Raw genomic sequence first — 22,318 nt, 5'->3', positions numbered from 1 at the left:
TCCTTCTTCACAGAGAACAGGTCATGGTTGTTTACATCCCACCTCCTCGTGATTGTAGCTCACCACTGCAGCACTTGAGCTAGCTAACGCAGAGTAGATTCTCCATAGGACGTTGAGAAATAGTGCATTGTGGGTAGTTTTGAAGATATCCGGAAATAAGTTAAGAAACATGTAAAAATGCTAAAACCAGTAGAGGCTGCTGAGGGGAGGACGGCTCATAATAATGTCCGGAACAGAGTAAATGGAATGGAATCAAACGCATAGAAAACCATTTGATACCATTCCACTCCAGCTATTACCACCAGCCCATCTTCCCCAATTAATGTGCCACCAACCTCCTGTGGCTAAAACATAACTATGTTTGTTGTTATAGGTAACCATATCGTGACTACAACTAAGTTACTTAATCTTTAACCACGCTGTTACTTTGGTGAGTAAAAACTCCTGCTTCCTGCCCTTTAACGCACCAATTAAACCACTTTGACATGTTTGTCCAAGACTCAGCTTTTGTTTGCCTGGAATTGCTGACACCAGTGATCAACATCTCTCTTTTCACAGAAACAATGTGTTACACTTTCTTTCTTCCAGTGTCTTGTTTGCTCAGCTCAGGACTTGATTGAGATAGAATTTCTGTTTAAATATATTTTATAAATGAATATTGTATGAAGACTGTGTTGGAGCTGCCAGACTGAGTTTATTTTCTAAGGGGTCTGCAGTGTTCCAAGGAGTGTGTGGGGCGTACAGTACGGGGAACCCAGTCCTTTAATGAAATCAGGAGGAGGCTGACAACAGCAGAAAGGGATTTCTGTTGGCATGGAGTCCCCATGCAGCTAGCTCTAAGGCTGCGTTTACACAGGCAGCCCAATTCTGGTCTTTTTTCCCCTAATTGGTCTTTTGACCAATCACATCAGATCTTTTCACATCAGATATTATTCAAAGCTGATCTGATGGGTTCAAAAGACAAATTAGTGAAAAATCGGAATTGGGCTGCCTGTCTAAACACAGAGTAAAAGAGGCCAGAACACAATGGAGTCCTAATGAAGAGCAGATGTGATGGGGCCCACCACCAGGACTGAGTTAGCAGGAGGTGCCTATTAGTCTGGCATTGCTTTAACAGACCGACCCTCCAATCTCAGATCTCCTCTATGTCTAAACAGAGGTCTAACATTCGGATCCAGAGCCAGTCATTGTTTAGCTCATAATGGATTGGGTCAGGTTCCGGTTAGGGAGAACTGATCCTGAATCAGCTGTTCAGGATATAGAGTGACTTGCCTGCAGATGGAGATATCAGTGGTGTGGTCAGCTCTGGAGAAACTGGAAGCAGCTCTCCATCATAGTGCCAGGACACATTGATTTATCTGGCTCTGTGAATGAAACTATTGTCTGTCTGTCGCTCTCTATCGAAAGTAGATTTCCAGTGCCTTCAGAAAGTATTCATACCCCTTGACTTATTCCACATTTTGTTGGGTTACAGCCTGAATTGGGGCACCTTAAATTACATTTTGGGGAAAAAAAGCCAACTCGGCTCCTTCATTCATTGAATCAGATGGCTCATTCATCACAAAACCCACTGATATTGCAAACTACTTGAAGGACTTTTTCATTGGCAAGATAAGCAAACTTAGGGATGATATGCCAGCAACAAACGCTGACACTACACATCCAAATTATGAAAGACAAGAATTGTACTTTTGAATTCCGTAAAGTCAGTGTGGAAGAGGTGAAAAAATTATTGTTGTCTATCAACAATAACAAGCCACCAGGGTCTGACAATCTAGATGGAAAATTACTGAGGATATTAGCAGACGATATTGCCACTCCTATTTGCCACATCTTCAATTTAAGCCTACTAGAGAGCGTGTGCCCTCAGGCATAGAGGGAAGCTAAAGTCATTCCGCTACCCAAGAATAGTAAAGCCCCCTTTACTGGCTCAAATAGCCGACCAATCAGTTTGACCATATGCAATGCTATTTTACAGTAAACAAATTGACAACAGAATTTCAGCATGCTTATAGGGAAGGACACCCAACAAGCACAGCACTTACACAAATGACTGATGATTGGCTGAGAGACATTGATGATAAAATGATTGTGGGGGCTGTCTTGTTAGACTTCAGTGCAGCTTTTGACATTATTGATCATAGTCTGCTGCTAGAAAAACGTATGTGTTATGGCTTTACAATCCCTGCTATAATGTGGATAAAGAGTTACTTGTCTGACAGAACACAGAGGGTGTTCTTTAATGGAAGCCTATCAAATATAATCCAGTTAGAATCAGGAATTCCCCAGGGTAGCTGTTTAGGCCCCTTGCTTTTTAAAATGTTTACTAACGACATGCCACTGACTTTGAGTAAAGCCAGAGTTTCTATGTTTGCAGATGACTCAACACTATACACCTTAGCTACTACAGTGACTCAAATGACTGCAACACTCAACAAAGAGCTGCAGTTAGTTTCAGAGTGGGTGGCAAGGAATAAGTTAGCCCGAAATATTTCTATAACTAAAAGCATTATATTTGGAACAAACCACTCACTAAACCCTAAACCTCGACTAAATATTGTAATAAATAGTGTGGAAATTGATCAAGTTGAGATGACTAAACTGCTTGGAGTAACACTAGATTGTAAACTGTCATGGTCAAAACATATTGATGCAGTAGTAGCTAAGATGGGGCGAAGTCTATATTAAAGCGATGCTCTGCCTTCTTAACAACACTATCAACAAGGTAGGTCCTACAGGCTAGAGCTCGACCGATTAATCGGAATGGCTGATTAATTAGGGCCGATTTCAATTTATCTCAATCGGTATTTTTGGCCACCGATTTGCCGAATTAATTTTACATTTTATATATTTTTAATTTGTTATTTTTTCCTTATTTTATATATATATATAAAATAAGATAAAAAAATAAATATATATATATATATATATATATATATATCTTATTTTTTCAATTTTATATATATATTTTTTATTTTTGTAAAAATATTTTTTTATTTGTTATTTTGTTATTTTTATTTGTTATTTTTTTATATATATATTTTTTTTTTATTGATTTTTTATTTTTTTAAAATATATATTTTTATATATATATATTTTTAAAATTATTATTATTTATTTTTTTTAACATTTTTTTATTTATTTTATTTTATTTAACTAGGCTAGTCAGTTAACCTCTCTAGGGTCGGCGGGACGAAATCGTCCCACCTACTCAACAGCCAGTTGAATCCCGTGGCGCGTTATTCAAATACCTTAGAAATGCTATTACTTCAATTTCTCAAACATGACTATTTTACACCATTTTAAAGACAAGACTCGTTAATCTAACCACACTGTCCGATTTCAAAAAGGCTTTACAACGAAAGCAAAACATTAGATTATGTCAGCAGAGTACCCAGCCAGAAATAATCAGACACCCATTTTTCAAGCTAGCATGTAATGTCACATAAACCCAAACCACAGCTAAATGCAGCACTAACCTTTGATGATCTTCCTCAGATGACACACCTAGGACATTGTTATACAATACATGCATGTTTTGTTCAATCAAGTTCATATTTATATCAAAAACCAGCTTTTTACATTAGCATGTGACGTTCAGAACTAGCATACCCCCCGCAAACTTCCGGTGAATTTACTAAATTACTCACGATAAACGTTCACAAAAAACATAACAATTATTTTAAGAATTATAGATACAGAACTCCTCTATGCACTCGCTATGTCCGATTTTAAAATAGCTTTTCGGTGAAAGCACATTTTGCAATATTCTCAGTAGATAGCCCGGCATCACAGGGCTAGCTATTTAGACACCCACCAAGTTTAGCACTCACCAAAATCAGATTTACTATAAGAAAAATGTTATTACCTTTGCTGTCTTCATCAGAATGCACTCCCAGGACTTCTACTTCAATAACAAATGTTGGTTTGGTTCAAAATAATCCATAGTTGTATCCAAATATCCTCTGTTTTGTTCGTGCGTTCAAGACACTATCCGAATGGTAAAGAAGGGGGACGCGCATGACGCATTTCGTGACAAAACATTTCTAAATATTCCATTACCGTACTTCGAAGCATGTCAACCGCTGTTTAAAAGCAATTTTTATGCCATTTTTCTCGTAAAAAAGCGATAATATTCCGACCGGGAAAGCCTGTTTAGGTTCAAAGACGAAAGAAAATAAAACATGGGGTCGACTCGTGCACGCGCCTCAGCCCATTGTCCTCTGATAGAGCACTTGCCAAAAGCGCTAATGTTTTTCAGCCAGTGGCTGGAATTACATCATTCAGCTTTTTCCCGCCTTCTGAGAGCCTATGGGAGCCGTAGGAAGTGTCACGTTACAGCAAAGATCCTCAGTCTTCAATAAACAGAGTCAAGAAGCTCAAGGAATGGTCAGAGAGGGCACTTCCTGTACAGAATCTTCTCAGGTTTTTGCCTGCCATATGAGTTCTGTTATACTCACAGACACCATTCAAACAGTTTTAGAAACTTTAGGGTGTTTTCTATCCAAAGCCAATAATTATATGCATATTCTAGTTTCTGGGCAGTAGTAATAACCAGATTAAATCGGGTATGTTTTTTATCCGGCCGTGTAAATACTGCCCCCTACCCCCAACAGGTTAAGAACACATTCTTATTTTCAATGACAGCCTAGGAATGGTGGGTTAACTGCCTTGTTCAGGGGTAGAACGACAGATTTTTACCTTGTCAGCTCGGGGATTCGTTTTTGCAACCTTCCGGTTACTAGTCCAACGCTCTAACCACCCGCCTTACATTGTACTCCACGAGGAGCCTGCGTGGCAGGCTGACTACCTGTTACGCGAGGGCAGCAAGAAGCCAAGGTAAGTTGCTAGTTAGCATTAAACTTATCTTATAAAAAACAATCAACCTTAACATAATCACTAGTTAACTACACATGGTTGATGATATTACTAGTTTATCTAGCGTGTCCTGCGTTGCATATAATCGATGCGGTGCCTGTTAATTTCTCATTGAATCACAGCCTACTTTGACAAACGGGTGATGATTTAACAAGCGCATTTGCGAAAAAAGCACTGTCGTTGCACCAATGTACCTAACCATAAACATCAATGCCTTTCTTTAAAATCAATACACAAGTATAGGCTCGTAAGCATTCATTCAAACATCACTTTTGTGCGTTTGCCAGCAGCTCTTCACAATGCTTCAAGCATTGTGCTGTTTATGACTTCAAGCCTATCAACTCCCGAGATTAGGCTGGTGTAACCGATGTGAAATGGCGAGCTAGTTAGCGGGGTGCGCGCTAATAGCGTTTCAAACGTCACTCGCTCTGAGACTTGGAGTAGTTGTTCCCCTTGCTCTGCATGGGTAACGCTGCTTCGAGGGTGGCTGTTGTCGATGTGTTCCTGGTTCGAGCCCAGGTAGGAGCGAGGAGAGGGACGGAATCTATACTGTTACACTGGCAATTCTGAAGTGCCTATAAGATCATCTAATAGTCAAAGGTATATGAAATACAAATTGTATAGAGAGAAATAGTCCTTTAATTCCTATAATAACTACAACCTAAAACATCTTACCTGGGAATATTGAAGACTCATGTTAAAAGGAACCACCAGCTTTCATATGTTCTCATGTTCTGAGCAAGGAACTTAAATGTTAGCTTTTTACATGGCACATATTGCACTTTTACTTTCTTCTCCAACACTTTGTTTTTGCATTATTTAAACCAAATTGAACATATTTCATTATTTATGAGGCTAAATTGATTTTATTGATGTATTATATTAAGTTAAAATAAGTGTTCATTCAGTATTGTTGTAATTGTCATTATTACAAATGAATTAAAAAAAATTGTACGATTAATCGGTATCGGCTTTTTTGGGTCCTCCAATAATTGGTATCGGCGTTGAAAAATCGTAATCGGCCGACCTCTACTACAGGCCCTAGTTTTGTCGCACTTTGAGTACTGTACAGTTGTGTGGTCAGGTGCCACAAAAAAGGGCTCAGAATAGGGCAGCACGGCTGGCCCTTAGATGTACACAGAGAGCTAATATTAATAATATGCATGTCAATCTCTCCTGGCTGACAGTGGAGGAGAGATTGACTTCATCACTACTTTTATTTATGAGAGGTATTGACATGTTGAATGCACGGAGCTGTCTGTCTAAACTACTGGCACACAGCTCAGACACGCATGCATACCCCACAAGACATGCCACAAGAGGTCTCTTCACAGTCCCCAAGTCCAGAACAGACTATGGGAGGCACACAGTACTACATAGAGCCATGACTACATGGAACTCTATTCCATTTCAAATAACTGACGCAAGCAGTAAAATTCGATTAAAAAAAACGACTTATGGAGCAGCGGAGACTGTGAAGCAACACAAACATTGGCACAGACACGTGCACACGCACACACACACACACACACACACACACACACACACACACACACACACACGATAACATATGCACTATACATACACATGGATTTTGTACTGGAGATATGTGGTAGTGGTGAAGTAGGGGCCTGAGGGCACACAGTGTGCTGTGATATCTGTGAATGTATTGTAATGTTTTAAAATTGTATAAACTGCCTTAATTTTGCTGGACCCCAGGAAGAGTAGCTGCTGCTTTGGCATCCATAATACATGGGGATCCATAATACATGGGGATTCATTATAAATACAAATTCAAAATAGATTAAATAAAATAACAATCTCACCCATCCACACACAATACCCCATAATGACAAGTTGAAAACATGTTTTTAGCAAATTACAGAAATCTAATTTACATAAGTATTCACATCCCTGAGTCAATACTTTGTAGAAGCACCTTTTGGCAGCGATTATGGCTGTGAGTCTTTTTGTGTAGGTCTCTTAAGAGCTTTCCCCACCTGGATTGTGCAACATTGGCCAATAATTATTTAAAAAAATCTTCAAGCGTTGTCAAATTGGTTGTTGATCATTGCTAGACACCCCTTTCAGGTCTTGCCATAGATTTTCATGTAGAAAAGGTGAATTCACCTTCCAGTGTCTGGTGGAAAGCAGACTGAACCAGGTTTTTCTCTAGGATTCTGCCTGAGTTTACCTCCTTTCCGTTTCTTTTTTTATCCTGAAAACTGTTCAGTCCTTAAGGTTTACAAGCATACCCATCACATGATGCAGCCACCACTATGTTTGAAAATATGGAATGTCTGCTTTTTTTCTACCAATAGGTGCCCTTCTTTGCGAGGCATTGGAAAACCTCCCTGGTATTTGTAGTTGAATCTGTGTTTGAAATTCACTGCTTGACTGAGGGACCTTACAAATATTTGTAAGTATGGTACAGAGATGAGGTAGTCATTAAAGAATCATGTTAAACACTATTATTGCACACAGTGAGTCCATGCAACTTATTATGTGACTTGTTAAGCAGATTTTTACTCCTGAATTTATTTAGGCTTGCCATAACAAAAGGGTTGAATACTTCTTGACTGAAGACATTTCAGCTTTTCATTTTTCATTCATTTGTAAACATTTTGAACAACATAATTCCACTTTGACGTTATAGGGTATTGTGTGTGTGTGTGTGTGTGTGTGTGTGCGTGTAGGCCAGTGACAACAATTCTGGCTGTAACGCAACAAAATGTGGAAAAATTCAAGAGGTGTGAACTTTCGAAGGCACTGTAATATCTTTCCAGTACAGGGACCTCGTGGGCACGCACTTCAAAAAATAAATAACAATTCTATATGCCTAATCATAGCTTTACGTAGACCTATAGAATCCATATTCATTTAATAGGATCTCTATGGGCCTAATAGTAAAGATGTGTTGTATAACTTTAAATGTATTAGCCTACCCTTTGAATATAGCATAAACAGGCTATTTATTTGTCAACTTGACTATAATTAGTAGATACATGCAGCTTCTCTCCTGTCATTACTTGATGCCGCTTCTCTCCTGTCATTACTTGATGCAGCTTCTCTCCGGTCATTACTTGATGCCGCTTCTCTCCTGTCATTACTTGATGCAGCTTCTCTCCGGTCATTACTTGATGCCGCTTCTCTCCGGTCATTACTTGATGCCGCTTCTCTCCGGTCATTACTTGATGCCGCTTCTCTCCTGTCATTACTTGATGCAGCTTCTCTTCGGTCATTACTTGATGCTCGTCTAGAATATTAAATAAAGCCTTGCTCGCCAGAATGTCATAAATCCAATGCATCATTAACAATCTAGTTGACATTGGTAAAGTTCTCTTTCATTTCTGCTTCTCTCACGGAGCGAGGATGTTTAGGGACCAGGGAGATTTCCAAATGACATTTAAGGAAGGAAATTAAAAGCTGTGAAAAAGATCCAACATGTTTCTGATATTATTTCAGTTAATCTTGGATGCATATATTATGTGGTTGAAAATGAAATACTGTTAGCTTTTAATGTCACTGAAAGAAATGTCACTGTAGTCTACACAACAGGTCCCTAAACTCGCATTAGCATTCTCTCAAAATATATAATTTTGAAAAAAACGTTGATTTAACTAGGCAAGTCCGTAAAGAACAAATTCTTATTTACAATGACGGCCAAACCCGGACGACGCTGGGCCAATTGTGCGCTGCCCTATGGGCCTCCCAATCACGGTCGGTAGTGATACAGCCTGGATTCGAATGAGGGTGTCTGTAGTGACGCCTCCAGCACTGAGATGCAGTGCCTTAGACCGCTGCGCCACTCAGGAGCCCTGAGAATATGCTGAAAGAAAGAAATCATATTTCTCTACTCCTGTTCCTGAGACAAAATTCACATTTGGTCTATAATTTTACTGCGAGGAACACAATTTTTCAGGAGTTAATATTAGAATAGGCTATATGTGAGGCCTACATTCAGTGTCCATAGTTCAGTTACTATTCCAACTAATAGGCTACTCCACTCTAAAATAATTCCAACATCCATACAGTGCCATTTGATAAATGCAATGAGACATCACTTACAAAACACAAAACTAATATTCTGTGATTGTCCTTCAGTAGGCCTACACAAGACTTGTAACCTGAATTGATGTGTAGGCTGCACTGCTGTCCTCATTCCTCTCGGTCTCCGCCACTCATCTCGCCTTGTGGAACCACACTGCATTTGGGAGCATGTTCCTCAAGTTTGCAAGTCTATTTGCACATTTTTGGTAATGATACATAGAGTCCAAGAAACTATAGGTTATTACACTATGTTTAATTACTGTGATAGGCTCATGTTTTTTTATTTTGCTGTACCTGACCATTCCAACTTTCTATTTCTCTCTCTCTCTGGTGTCACACGTGGACCCAATTAACCACGTTGAAATGACGTGGTGTGCCCAGTGGTTAGTGTGTTTAGGATTTTACTATGATATCTGTGTAAAATATATGCCATTCGGGGAATATTTTTAGCCCAGGATACTGTTACACAAGGCTTTTAAGTTAAACCTTCCTATGTAATTGTTCCACTGTGGGCTGGGTGTAAACTGTGGGTAATAATAGTAATAGTACTATAATGAATGGTCTATTTCTGTTCTCACACAGACCATCCAACGTCATCACACACACACACACACAAACACACACCCTACCTGGGGCGGCAGGTAGCCTAGTGGTTAGAGCGTTGGGCCAGTAACCGAAAGGTTGCTGGATCGAATCCCCGAGCTGAGAAGGTAAAAATGTCCGTTCTGCCCCTGAACAAGGCAGTTAACCCACTGTTCCCCAGTAGGCCGTCATTGTAAATAAGAATTCGTTCTTAACTGACTTGCCTAGTTAAATAAAGGTAAAAAAATATAAATATACAATTATATATAACTTAATTTTTCTGGATTATGTGTGTATTGTTATTGTAGCACTAGATATTACTGCATTGTTGGAGCTCGAAACATCAGCATTTCACTGCACCTGTATAACACCTGCGAATGTGTGTACGTATGATTTGACACACACGTACTGCTGTAATGAGTATTTATGTCTTCACAATCACGCCTGCATCATCAGTGAATTGGTAGAGCAGCATTTAAAGTCTGGTGGGCTCTATCTCACTCACACTAATGCAAGCACTTGCACAGGCACCTACACACACACACACGTGCAAGCAGACACGCATTAGACTCTATATATTTTGGTTTTCAGTTCATTTAAGACCTATTTGCCGTGTTGTGACTATACAGTATATCACTCTAAACATATTTGTCCTCTTATGCACAGTCTGAACCACTCTGCCACTGAGGAATTTTACCCACTAATCACCACTGCAAAGCTTTCTCTGTTTTAGTTTTCTATTCTCAAGCTGTATTCTACTTCCACTTCTTCTGAATGTTTTTCACATTGTGGGTAATTGGATTCAGCGGCATCTCAGCCTTGTTCTTTTCTCTGGCAGTTGGACATATTGGTAATATTAATGAGGAAAGTGAGGCCTGTGGGATGAGACCTAAGGGAAAGCTGCAGGCCTCATCTCATCCCTGTCAGCCATGGATCCCACCGCTGACACCAACCCTTCACACACTGGATCAGATGGGATTAACGGGATCCTGGAAAGCCTGCGATTGTCTGGTGCTTAGTTTAGATTTCACTGTCCAGATAAGAGAGGGTTACTCTGATTTGGGTGGCGTTTCCCCACATGCCTTATTTTCACCTGAGCAGAGGCGATATAGGGTTGCTGTTTTTTTTTTTTTTTTTAAGTATTTTTTTTTAAAAGGGGTGGATCAGCTTAATATTGCAGAAAGAATATTGCTTCCATCAATGTAATTGTCTGCATCATTTCCAATCCCCCATATATTTTTTTGGTAAATATATATATCCATACACACATGCATACATACCTATATAGACATACATACTTTTTTAAAGAATATACCTTTATTATTATTATTATTCCCCACAAACCCTACCACCGATCCCCCAATTGGAGTAAATTAATAAACACTTCGGCTTTTACCTTCAATTTATTCATCTTATACACATTTTACAGACAGTCTATTTTACAATAGTTCTTTTTTGTTTGTTTTTAGTCCTTCCTCTATTTCTGATGTCCATCCAGTTTGATTTCTATTTGTAACTGTGCTATTTCACAAAATCTCTGAACCTATATACATTTTACAGACCCCGTATGTTTTTCATTGGTTATCTTGTTATTAGTCCCACCCTTCAGCTCCATTCAACCCCTCCCATCTATCTCTCAACATCATCCATTTCGGATTTCTATTTGCCATATATTTTTCAACTGTGCTGTGATACTTCACAAAACAATTGAACCTTTCTATACAATTGAACCTTTTTTATTCTATTCTATAGGGTTGCTGTTAGTTTTTATCCACTTTACACAGGTGAAGGTTTGAAGTTTGCTGTGGAAATCTGATGTCAGTTATCACTGAATCAGAGGCTTGTGGGTGTAGTGATGTTGCCAGAATGGAGGAGGATGTGAACTTGTTCAGCTGAACACTCATATGTTCATATAAGAGAGTGATGGATGTGTTTTCGGGAAAAGCACACTCTATCTAGGAACCCATAGATTCAGATAGCTATTTGATCATAAGATTTCTAAGAAAACCATGGTTTTAGTGTCATGTGTGACATTCTAGAAAGTCCCACAGGAAAACCTTTGGCGATGAGATAAGATTCACTAATAACATGTCTACATTAAGGTACCTGCTTTTACAAGGAACTTGTTTTCTCTGTCAGCAAATACAGTATTACACACTAGTGTCCAGGAATGGTATTCTTCAGAGGAAATGCAGGGAGGGCTATTTTTATATTGTGAATATATGAATAACACTGCAACTTCTTAGAGGCCGGAAGCTCAGAAGAGAATTCATTGTATTCTCATGTGTATCAAACACCTTTTTTCATGTTTGTGCGTGATGGCGACAGGCATGCCTGTGCGCATCACATTCCCGCTCATGTTCAAGCCCTGCTCCCTTGTGTGCTCCAAAATGAATTTGGCTAAGACTTGCCCCTGTTTTTCTAGAGATTTGAATGTTGTATAAACTCAGATCATTGCTATCCATATTGCTATGATGTTGCTGAGTTATCTGTGTAACTCCAGTCTATATTCCATCAGTATGTGGTGAATTTATTTTGAGTGCCAACTTTGATGTATTGGTTACCGCTTTTCAGAGCTCCGCTCGTTCTGTACGTGCACGTACACTCGTGGTTACTGGAGAAGCGCGTGCCCCCTTTTTCCCACGGTTTCTTTCGTTGTGTAAATTGATTATTTTGTTTATTGAGATCTCTGCGACTTCAAAATGTACCGCCGCAAATTAGAAAGGCCTTTGTAATGTTGTGATGATTATTAATCTGCTCTAGACATACTATATTTTCGTGCCGATCTGTAACCACTCAGCAGCCTGTCTTTTTTTTGCCATAAATTTGTTTTGAATATTCATAAGCTTTCATTTGACTAAATAGAGCCAAATGCAGTACCTCTGTTTGACTGCATCATGTGCTTCATGCTTTCCACAACACTCAATTGGGTTTCTCTGAGATTTCACACTGACATACAAGGGTATTGGTTCAGGCAGAGGGTGTATGGAGGGGCTGGTTAGATACGATTCTATTAACTTTAGCCTGACCTTATTTTAGAAAAGAATGTAAAAGCGATGTGATTTCTGTTCCCGGGGTCTGGCGATGAATGAATTGCTGGTGTGACGCTGCTGGACCGTGAAGAGGTGTTGGAGACGTACAAACATCAATCTCTTTTCTTACAGTCTCATTTACTCTATCCTTCATGATTTTTATTCCTAATAAAGGATGGTCAAGGTTATTTACACAACGGGTCATTCTTCTCCCCATTGTCTTCTCTCTGAGACACACACACACATGCTCACACACACAACACACATGCTCACACACACTCAAAACCATGCAGTGATTATGATAATATCCTCCCTCAATCTTCACCCTCTTACAATGCTGATGTATCATACAGTATGTACACACACATTGTCCCTGTCAGCGGGAGCGTGATAACAGATCTGTCCATCCCCCCACTAGCAGACAGCCAAAGGACCACTGCTCCTGTACCTGTGTGTATGAGGGAACAAGGCAGCAGTCACCCATTGGGTAAATGATTCATTTATCATTGTCTATTCGCAGGGCTGCAATAGCCTGGGGGAGATGGGTGTTTTGTGTGCGTCGTATGCAGCTACAGTACCACATCTCTTTAAAGGCTACGCTACAGTGAGGGAGTGGTCCTGCTCTGCCCCCAAAGAAAACAGTTGTCTTTAACAGTGTATTGAGGACATTGTATAACACTTGAGAGATGAGGTCACTGTCAGCTGACTGGGAACTGTCACTAAGCTCTTTGTCCACTATGCTAGAGCTGTGTGTGTGTGTGTGTGTGTGTGTGTGTGTGCATGCTTATACTTACCCTTGTGCTTTGTGTGAATGTTTTCACAATCTTGGGCCCTCTCTTTATGTTGAAGAATGCATTTTCTGTTATCCTGAGGTTGGAGTGTTTTTATTGGTCGAACAATAGAGGGGCACATGACTGTGTGCTTTATTGACACCTCATGATGACTGCAGAGTCACCAAATATGTAACTATGTGCATCTGCCTATCAGTTCTCTGTATTCATAGTTTACAGAGACATTTGAATAATTGTATGAATCTAAGGAATGGTTGTTCCTGTTTATCCATACAGTAAACCTCTCTAGTTACTGCTTGCAGAAATCAAAAGAACAAAAACCTCCCACATAGTCTCATTTGACACTTTATTCTCTGTATATTTTCCTCACGTGAACCTGAACTGTGGACCTGCTCTTCCTCCATCTGATCAGACTAGGTCTAGATTGTATCAGTATTCAGAGGTTTCTCTCTGATACCCTTACACTCTAGCACCTGGCTGTATGAATGAGGTTATCTGACTGGTCCTGTTCACCACTTCTCTCCTCTTCTCCCATGCAGTCTCTCTCGACTCATTGAATTTGATTGAGAGCCCTTGTGCACAGTATGAGCAAGGCTTTGATCTGCTCCTAGCAGACGGACAGGTCACTGAGAGCTCTTTGAGAGGGACAGGTGTGCTCAGAACCCTGAACACAGCCCAGGAGAGAAGAAACAGACCGCTCAGACTCCTTTATTTCCGGCTGTATGTGTTGGTCGTAGCAGAGGATGAGTACTGTAGATAAAGGGAAATCTGCTCATCATGAAAACGTTGCTAAGTTTGTTCAGTAAAGAGAGTAGGAGAGAAGGCAGTCTGACTCAGCCAGAGCAGAGAGTTGGGTGTGAAAGAACGGTGAGGATGTTGTAGGAGGAACCAGGATAGCTCTCTGCAGGATGACTGCTTTGTTCCAACGAACCAGTGCCTTTCATATTGGATTAGAGGTGTGTTGACTAGAGGTCAGATAGATCAGCACATATTCTTGCTGGGGTTTCACTACTTTAGAGGGCTAGGATAGGCTATGTCTTGTCCTTCCCTGTCCTCTTCTGCAATACATGCAGTATTTGGCACACTCTTTCTCTCCCACTCTGTCTGCGCGTCCTTGTGATTAGTGGAGAAAAGAGAGAGAGAGAGAGAGAGAGAGAGAGAGAGAGAGAGAGAGAAAAAAAAAAAAAAAAGAGAGAGAGAGAGAGAGAGAGAGGAGAGAGAAGAAGAGGAGAGAGAGAGAGAGGAGAGAGAGAGAGAGAGAGAGAGAGAGAGAGAGAGAGAGAGAGAGTTTTTTTGGGGACAGGCATTTCTAGTCTGACGTGTCAAGGGATTCACTCCTCCGGCCGCTGTACATCTGTCTGCTACACACGATCAATTATTCACTCACAGGAGATGAATATTTCAAAACAGTTTGCTCGCCTACCATACCTTCACTCCTGTCTACCTTTTACTGCGTCTGCTCTTGTGGAATTCCAAAAGAAGCGGGAGCACTTTGTTTAAAGCCTGCTCATCTCCCTGTGTTGGGTGGGAGAGCGAGAGTGCCGTCCCACTGGGCATAGACATCATTTCAATGTCTGATTTTGATTAAAATGTTGGATCAAATTTGATTTGTCACATATACACATGGTTAGCAGATGTTAATGCGAGTGTAGCGAAATGCTTGTGCTTCTAGTTCCGATCATGCAGTAATATCTAACAAGTAACCTAACAATTTCACAACAACTACCTTATACACACACAAGTGTAAAGGAATGAATAAGTACATCAAAATATATGAATGAGCGATGGCCGAACGGCGTAGGCAAGATGCAGTAGATGGTATAGAGTACAGTATATACATATGAGATGAGCAATGTAGGGTATGAGAACATTATATAAACTGGCATTGTTTAAAGTGGCTATAGATACATTTATTACATCAATTTTTCCATTATTAAAGTGGGTGGAGTTGAGTCAGTATGTTGGCAGCAGCCACTCAGTGTTAGTGATGGCTGTTTAACAGTCTGATGGTCTTGAGATAGAAGCTGTTTTTCAGTCTCGGTCCCAGCTTTAATGCACCTGTACTGACCTTGCCTTTTGGATGATAGCGGGGTGAACAGGCAGTGGCTCGGGTAGTTGTTGTCCTTGATGATCTTTTTGGCCTTCCTGTGACATCGGGTGGTGTAAGTGTCCTGGAGGGCAGGTAGTTTGCCCCCGGTGATGTGTTGTGCAGACCTCACTACCCTCTGGAGAGCCTTCCGGTTGTGGGCGGAGCAGTTGCCGTACCAGGGGGTGATACAGCCCGACAGGATGCTCTCGATTTGTGCATCTGTAAAAGTTTGTGTTTTTGGTGACAAGGAACGCGAGGCGGCCATGTCGGTCGGCGCCGGAAGTGTAGGTTGAATTGTCAACTAACCTGAATTCAACAAAACATGTCATGTCATTGGATTTGGATTGAACATTGGGTGAAAAAAATACGAAATTCTCATATGTTGACTTTCAAATTCGATCAGTTGTCCACGTTGATTCAATGTCATCACACTACATTTTTTGGTGAAAGAAAATGACGTTGATTTAACCAGTTTCTGCCCAGTGGGATGTTGTTGGTCATACTGGACCCTGCTAGACAGTCTGCTGCTGCCTAGTCTTCTAAAGCTACCTCACTGTGCATCTCGCTGTTCACGGTGTCATGCAGTTTTGCGTGTGCATTTTGAGTGGCTCTGGTTTTTTTAAGGGTTGGCAAAATAAAATGAATGGACCGGCACGCTCCGCCCACAGCTGAGGCCCGGGTCTAGGTCTAGTAGCGTTTGATGCTCACAGGGTTCAGACCACTCTTGGTGATAGGCCTGAATGTGGTCAGACTGGCGCATCGCTGAAGTCTAAAAAGACGGTCCTTCAAATGCTCTTTATGAAATGATGGATGAAACCGTCCATGTGCTTGTCCAGGTTTAACACTGAAGGAAAGAACACAGGCCTATTCATTTACTGTTAGATTTGTCATTCTACTCGTCAGTCTGTATCCTGCATGGAAGACGGGATGTATTGGACCTTTTGATGTCTCCGGCATGGCTGCAGGTGGCCAGTAATATATTCCTCCCAGGCTCCGAGTAGAAAACACACCTACACAATATCTCTCTCCCACAGACTGACATTAGACCAATCGGATAAGATTTTCATCTGGAAACATGAGCTTGTTGGTTGTAGTCCGCTTGGATGGGTAAGAGCTGTGTAGTATGGCAATATGAGCTCTGCCTTTCAGATTAATGTTTATATTCCAATCCCTGGGATTAATGAGAGAGAGAGAGAGAGAGAGAGAGAGAGAGAGAGAGAGAGAGAGAGAGAGAGAGAGAGAGAGAGAGAGAGAGAGAGAGAGAGAGAGAGAGAGAGAGAGAGAGAGAGAGAGAGAGAGAGAGAGAGAGAGAGAGAGAGAGAGAGAGAGAGAGAGAGAGAGAGAGAGAGAGAGAGAGAGAGAGAGAGAGAGAGAGAGAGAGAGAGAGAGAGAGAGAGAGAGAGAGAGAGAGAGAGATAACGAGAGAGCGATGCGAACATAACCTTGTGACTCACTCACATGGCCGTGTTCCTGTTTTCCTGCACCGGACATAGCCAACCCGCTTCCCCTTCTATATTGGTGGTATTTGGAAGCATGCCTCCTAGGAGTCAGGTTGGGCTGCAATCTGTCTGTTTTAATCACATGGAGACATCACGTTCGGCCCTCTAGGGCCCTGATCCAACTCCGGTCATGAGTGGTGTAATGTAGCGTTGTTTGTCTTGGCCTGGCTCAGACAGCCTGTGCATAGTGTCTTTGTGTCTGTCTGTATTTGTATCTGTCTGTCTCCCTCTTTCTCTGTGTGTGTGTGTGTGTGTGTGTTTCCCCTGCCTAACCCTGCCACAGGCCCTGACCTGGTTGTCCTGAATGCCAGATGGGTTATACTGTCTGTAATCAGCACTTAGCTCCCAGCTCAGACACGCAAAGCAACTCAATGCAGCTTAGTTTGGGTTTTTGCTAGTGTAGACTGTCTGACTGTCTCTCTGTCTGACTGTCTCTCTGTCTGACTGTCTCTCTGTCTGACTGTCTCTCTGTCTGACTGTCTCTCTGTCTCTCTGACTCGCTCTCTGACTCGCTCTCTGTCTCTCTGACTCGCTCTCTGTCTGACTGTCTCTGATTCTGTCTGTCTCGGTCTGTCTGACTGTCTGACTCTCCCTCCTTTGAATTCCCTGGAGATGCCTCTAAAAATGATGTATTATTAATAATAATAAGTCAATTCCGTGTTATATTCCCATCTGTCACTTCGTTCCACTTGGTAGTGGGTTGGTTGACTTGGTTCCATGCTGAATGTACTCTCTGCATCAGGGATGGGCAACTCCTCGTGGGCCGGAGTGGTGTCATACCTTTCCCCCATCCGTAGCAAACACAGCTGATTTAAACTAATTGCATTCTAAAAGGAAGATCATGATTAGTTGATTATTGGAGTAAGGTGTGTTCGCTGGTGCCCTGGGCATAAGAGTGACACCAATCAGGCCCCAGAGGACTGGAGTTGCCTATCCATGCCCTGCATGATTCCAGAGCGCTTCTCTTAATGCATTTTCCTCTGTGCATTAAGGTTGTTGAAAGGTCATTGTTGTCATCTACATGACATGTTGTGGCATAAGGTCATTTGTCAGAAGGTCACTGCTGATGTGTGAATAAGATAGAGTCGCTGCCCCCCCATCACACACGCACACACATATGTTTGTTTTACTCTCCTTGAAGCGACCAAACAATTGATTCTCATTCAAAATCCTATTTACCCTAACCCTTAACCTAGCCCTAAACTTCACCTTAATCCCAAAACCCTAATTCTAACCCTAACCCCTAAACTTAAAATAGCCTTTTTCCTTGTGGGGACCAGCGAAATGTTCCTTGTTTTACTTCTGGTGCCCGCAAGGATAGTAAAACCAAAACAAACACACACACACACACACACACACAGTGTTGTTGGAGGGTTTGTTGTCAAGGCTGATACCAGGAAGTGTTGTGGCTGGGTGCCAGTGTGACCACAGTGTCCCAGGCTCCCAGCAGTGACAATAATATATCAGATAATGGCGACTTGCACTTTGTTTACCCCATGTCAATATCCTGAAGACATCAGCTCCTGGCTCTCCTTCAATAGTCTTCCATTTTGTCCCATTACGTCAGCATGACCAGAGAATAGCATTGTCTAACAGTGTCTGTGTGGCTGTAGATGGAGGTGTTGTCCAGTAAACAAGACAGATGCTTTCTGAATGGGAGAGCTAATGATTTCCTATAACACTTGTGGTTTCAGTGTAATTGGTTGAGATGGACGTTGGGATTCTTTTTCAGTTAAGGACCCCTTAAAGCAGACACATCTGTCCCTCAATTCCCCATTTGAGATGAAGAAGGCTGTCAATGTGACCACATTTAGAGAACGCCAATGCACACACAAACAGACGCTCTCGCACGCACACACACTCCCCCCCACACATTTACGTAATTTATCAGACGCTCTTATCCAGATCAACTACAGGAGCAATTAAGGTTGAATGCTCAAGGGCACAGCGATAGGTTTTTCACCTAGTCGGCTCAGGATTCGAACCAGCGACCATTCGGTTATTGACCCAACTCTCTAACTGCTACACTTCCTGCCACACCTCAGACGATACTCATTGACAGGAAATGTACAGTAGCTGAATCACAGTGATGTGCTCATATGCAAGCCATTGCTAACATTGTGGTGTAGTAGAGAAATAACAACGTTTAGGCCACTGACTGTCAGTGTAACTAGCTAGCATGATAACTTTCATTAGCTAGCTAAGGTTATGTGAGCACCATTTCAGTTTTGACTACCATAATAATTAAGACGGTCATAATAATAATTTCAGAAAAAGACTAGCAGCCTACCTGTCAAGAAATGAGTCTCAGCTAAGCTATACCAGTTGTTGACATGTCGAGGGTTGACGTTGTCTGACCCTTGCCATTTGACAGTGGTGGAAAAAGTACTCAATTGTCATACTTGAGTAAAAGTAAAGATAACTTAATAGAAAATGACTCAAGTGAAAGTCACCCAGTAAAATACTACTTCAGTAAAAGTCTAAAGGTATTTGGTTTTAAATGTACTTAAGTATCAAAAGTAAAAGTATAAACCATTTCAAATTCCGTATGTTAAGCAAACCAGACGGGACAATTTTTTTGGACGGATAGCAAGGGGCAGGCTCCGACACTCAGACATAATTTACAAACGAAGCATTTGTGTTTTGTGACTCCACCAGATCAGAGGCAGTAGGGATGACCAGGGATGTTCTCTTGATAAGTGTGTGATTTTGACCATTTTCATGTCAAAATGTAACGAGTACTTTTGGGTGTCAGGGAAAATGTATGGAGTAAAAAGTACATTATTTTCTTTAGGAATGTAATAAAGTAAAAGTTGGCAAAAATATAAGTAGTAAAGTACAGATACCCCAAAAAACTACTTAAGTAAAAATACTTTAAAGTACTACTTACCGTAAATTCCGGACTATAAGCCACAACTTTTTTCCCGCTTTTTTTCTCTCCAAAAAAACACATTCTGTGACGTGCTCAGTTTTTTGGTGACATGAAGCTTTCATTAGACCAATGAAATTGCCGAACGGGTTAAGGTCAAACAACTTTTTCTGTTTACTGTTTAGATTAAATCGAGCGCTCTCAAACTTCCCATCATTCTGATTACGGTAGTCATTTTGTCACCCTCATCATGGCAAAGACACGGAGAAATGCATATGATGCAGCTTTCAAGTTGAAGGCGATTGATCTGGCTGTTGGAAAAGGAAATAGAGCTGCTGCACGGGAGCTTGGTCTTAATGAGTCGATGATAAGACGTTGGAAACAGCAGCGTGAGGAATTGACTCAGTGCAAAAAGACAACTAAAGCTTACTGCTAAATATTATATTTTTGTTACAAGCCGTGTTTCGTTAAAGCCTATTTATTTTTGTTACAAGCCGTGTTTCGTTAAAGCCTGTGTAAAGTTAATTTGTTTCACTGTACCGGTAGGCACCTGCGGCTTATAGACATGTGCGGCTTATTTATGTTCAAAATAATACTTTTTTTTTTTTATTCATTGACTTATATTCAGGTGCGCTTAATAGTCCGGAAATTATGGTAAGTACTTTACACCACTGCCGTTTTGATAATTACAGTGAAATCGTGTCGGATTCCAGACGTCATTAATATTTGGACATGGACATGATCAAAATAGCTATATTCTTTGTTCTCTCTTAATTTCTGCAAGCTAGCTAGCTTTGTCTAAATTCTGCAGCTATATATCAATGCATTGTCTAAATTGCAGCCGCGAATCCGCCATAGAAAAAGAAAGAATATAACCTCTGGTAGTATGGATAGCCTAACTAGTGAACGGGTTGCAGTGTTTTATTGAATTAATGTGCAAGTTTTTGTTTGCTTGGCCTGGTGCCCTGTGAGGGTGGAGATTTCTATTTAGGATCAATGGAATGCTTGAAAATGAGCAAACCCTGCATTTGGCCATGCAAAACTAATTTGCCTAAAACCTTAGTGGTCAAAACCATTCATCTTGGTGTGACGGGGGGAGTGGGGTTCTAAAATGCAATCATACCACGCAATTTTAATTTTTTTAATAAAATTGTCATATTTAATTTTTATGCAGACTAGCTCAAAAATAAGTGAAAATTGACAAATTATACAATAGATTGGGATATTTTGCTGGTAAAAAAGGGGAGGTGCAAAAACATCAGTTTGCCTGCCCTATTTTAATTTACTCCATGGTAAGGCGCCCACGTGTAGGGTGGTCACTAATTAACACAGCCACAAAGTTATAAACCCTGTCTATTTCTACTTTATTTTCTTAAAATCTGATTTTCCACCTGACTCTTACCTTTACCCTAACCAGACTGCTAACCTTAGCCTAACCCAGTGTTTCCCAAACTCTGTCAATGGGACCCCAAGGAGTGCACGTTTTTGTTTTTGCCCTAGCACTACACAGCTGATTGAAATAATCAACTAATCATCAAGCTTTGAGGACCGAGTTTGGGAAATGCTGGCCTAACCCTAACCTTTAAAGTAAGATCAAAGCTCATTTTTGTTTTCAGGAATTTGTACGATATAGCCAATTTTGACAATATCTGGCTGTTTTATCTAGTGGAATCCCAAGTGTAGGCTACAGAGAAAAGCTATTTGGCTCTGACGACTCGCAAATAGGAAGAACTTTCCAGCAGGTGTTTCTGCTTGATAACATTGCCATGCTGGTGGGTGTTAACATTGAAATAAAACCCAGCCCTGAAACAAAATGTAGGCCGAAAATAATTGGCACGTCATCTCATAGGAAAAGACACGTAAGACTCACGGAAACACCCAAAGTCACACATTCGGATTTGTAACTTGAAGCACAAATACTTCATACTTTGACTAAAACAATAACTTATTGACTTATATTGTTGTGCAAAATCGTTAGTAAGCTGTGGCCATCGTCTTTTAGCGTGAAAAAGTGGATTTATAATGGTGTGGGCATTTAAAAGCACATCAGCATACTAACATTTTTTGGAGTGATTGCAAATATTTAGCAGTGGTGGGCCACCGCTGCTAAAAGAATATAGGGGAAACACTGCTATACCCTCCCCCTCTGTGAGCTATATGTCCGTCCATCTTTCTCCATGTTTTAATTGTTGCTTTTCACTCTGCCAGGTTAACAGAGCCATCAGGTTCCCTCACAGATGGACCAATCAACTACAAGTACAAGACTAAGTGCACCTGGCTGATCGAGGGCTAGTAAGTAGCTCTTTCTCTCTTTCCTCTCCTCCCTCCTATCTCTGTTCATACCCTCGTCTACCTATATTCTGTACAGTATGCATTCATTCTTAGACTGATTTGTTATTGTTCAGTGGTCTTCGTGTTAAACTCGTTGTCTAATGTAAAGACTCCTGATCATCGTGGGCAGTGTTCTAGTTACTACTGCAGCCCAATAGCTACCCATTTTAAACCATGCTCTATGTTCTGTCGTCCAG

The 22,318-nt window shown here is 40.9% G+C and overlaps 1 protein-coding gene across 3 annotated transcripts in view; it reads left to right on the top strand.

The window, feature by feature from the left end:
- The window catches only part of LOC106577124 (attractin-like protein 1), a 355,235-nt gene that overhangs the window by 30,434 nt on the left and 302,483 nt on the right, over positions 1-22,318 (top strand). For all 3 annotated transcript variants that reach the window (XM_014154875.2, XM_014154874.2, XM_014154877.2), the window contains exon 2: positions 21,999-22,082. In XM_014154875.2, the coding sequence (XP_014010350.1) occupies positions 21,999-22,082 (84 nt within the window). The remainder of the gene's footprint in view (positions 1-21,998; positions 22,083-22,318) is intronic.

This window comes from Salmo salar, chromosome ssa18, assembly GCF_905237065.1.
Source record: "Salmo salar chromosome ssa18, Ssal_v3.1, whole genome shotgun sequence".
NCBI classification, from domain to species: domain Eukaryota; kingdom Metazoa; phylum Chordata; class Actinopteri; order Salmoniformes; family Salmonidae; genus Salmo; species Salmo salar.
This window is presented reverse-complemented; position numbering and strand designations above follow the sequence as displayed.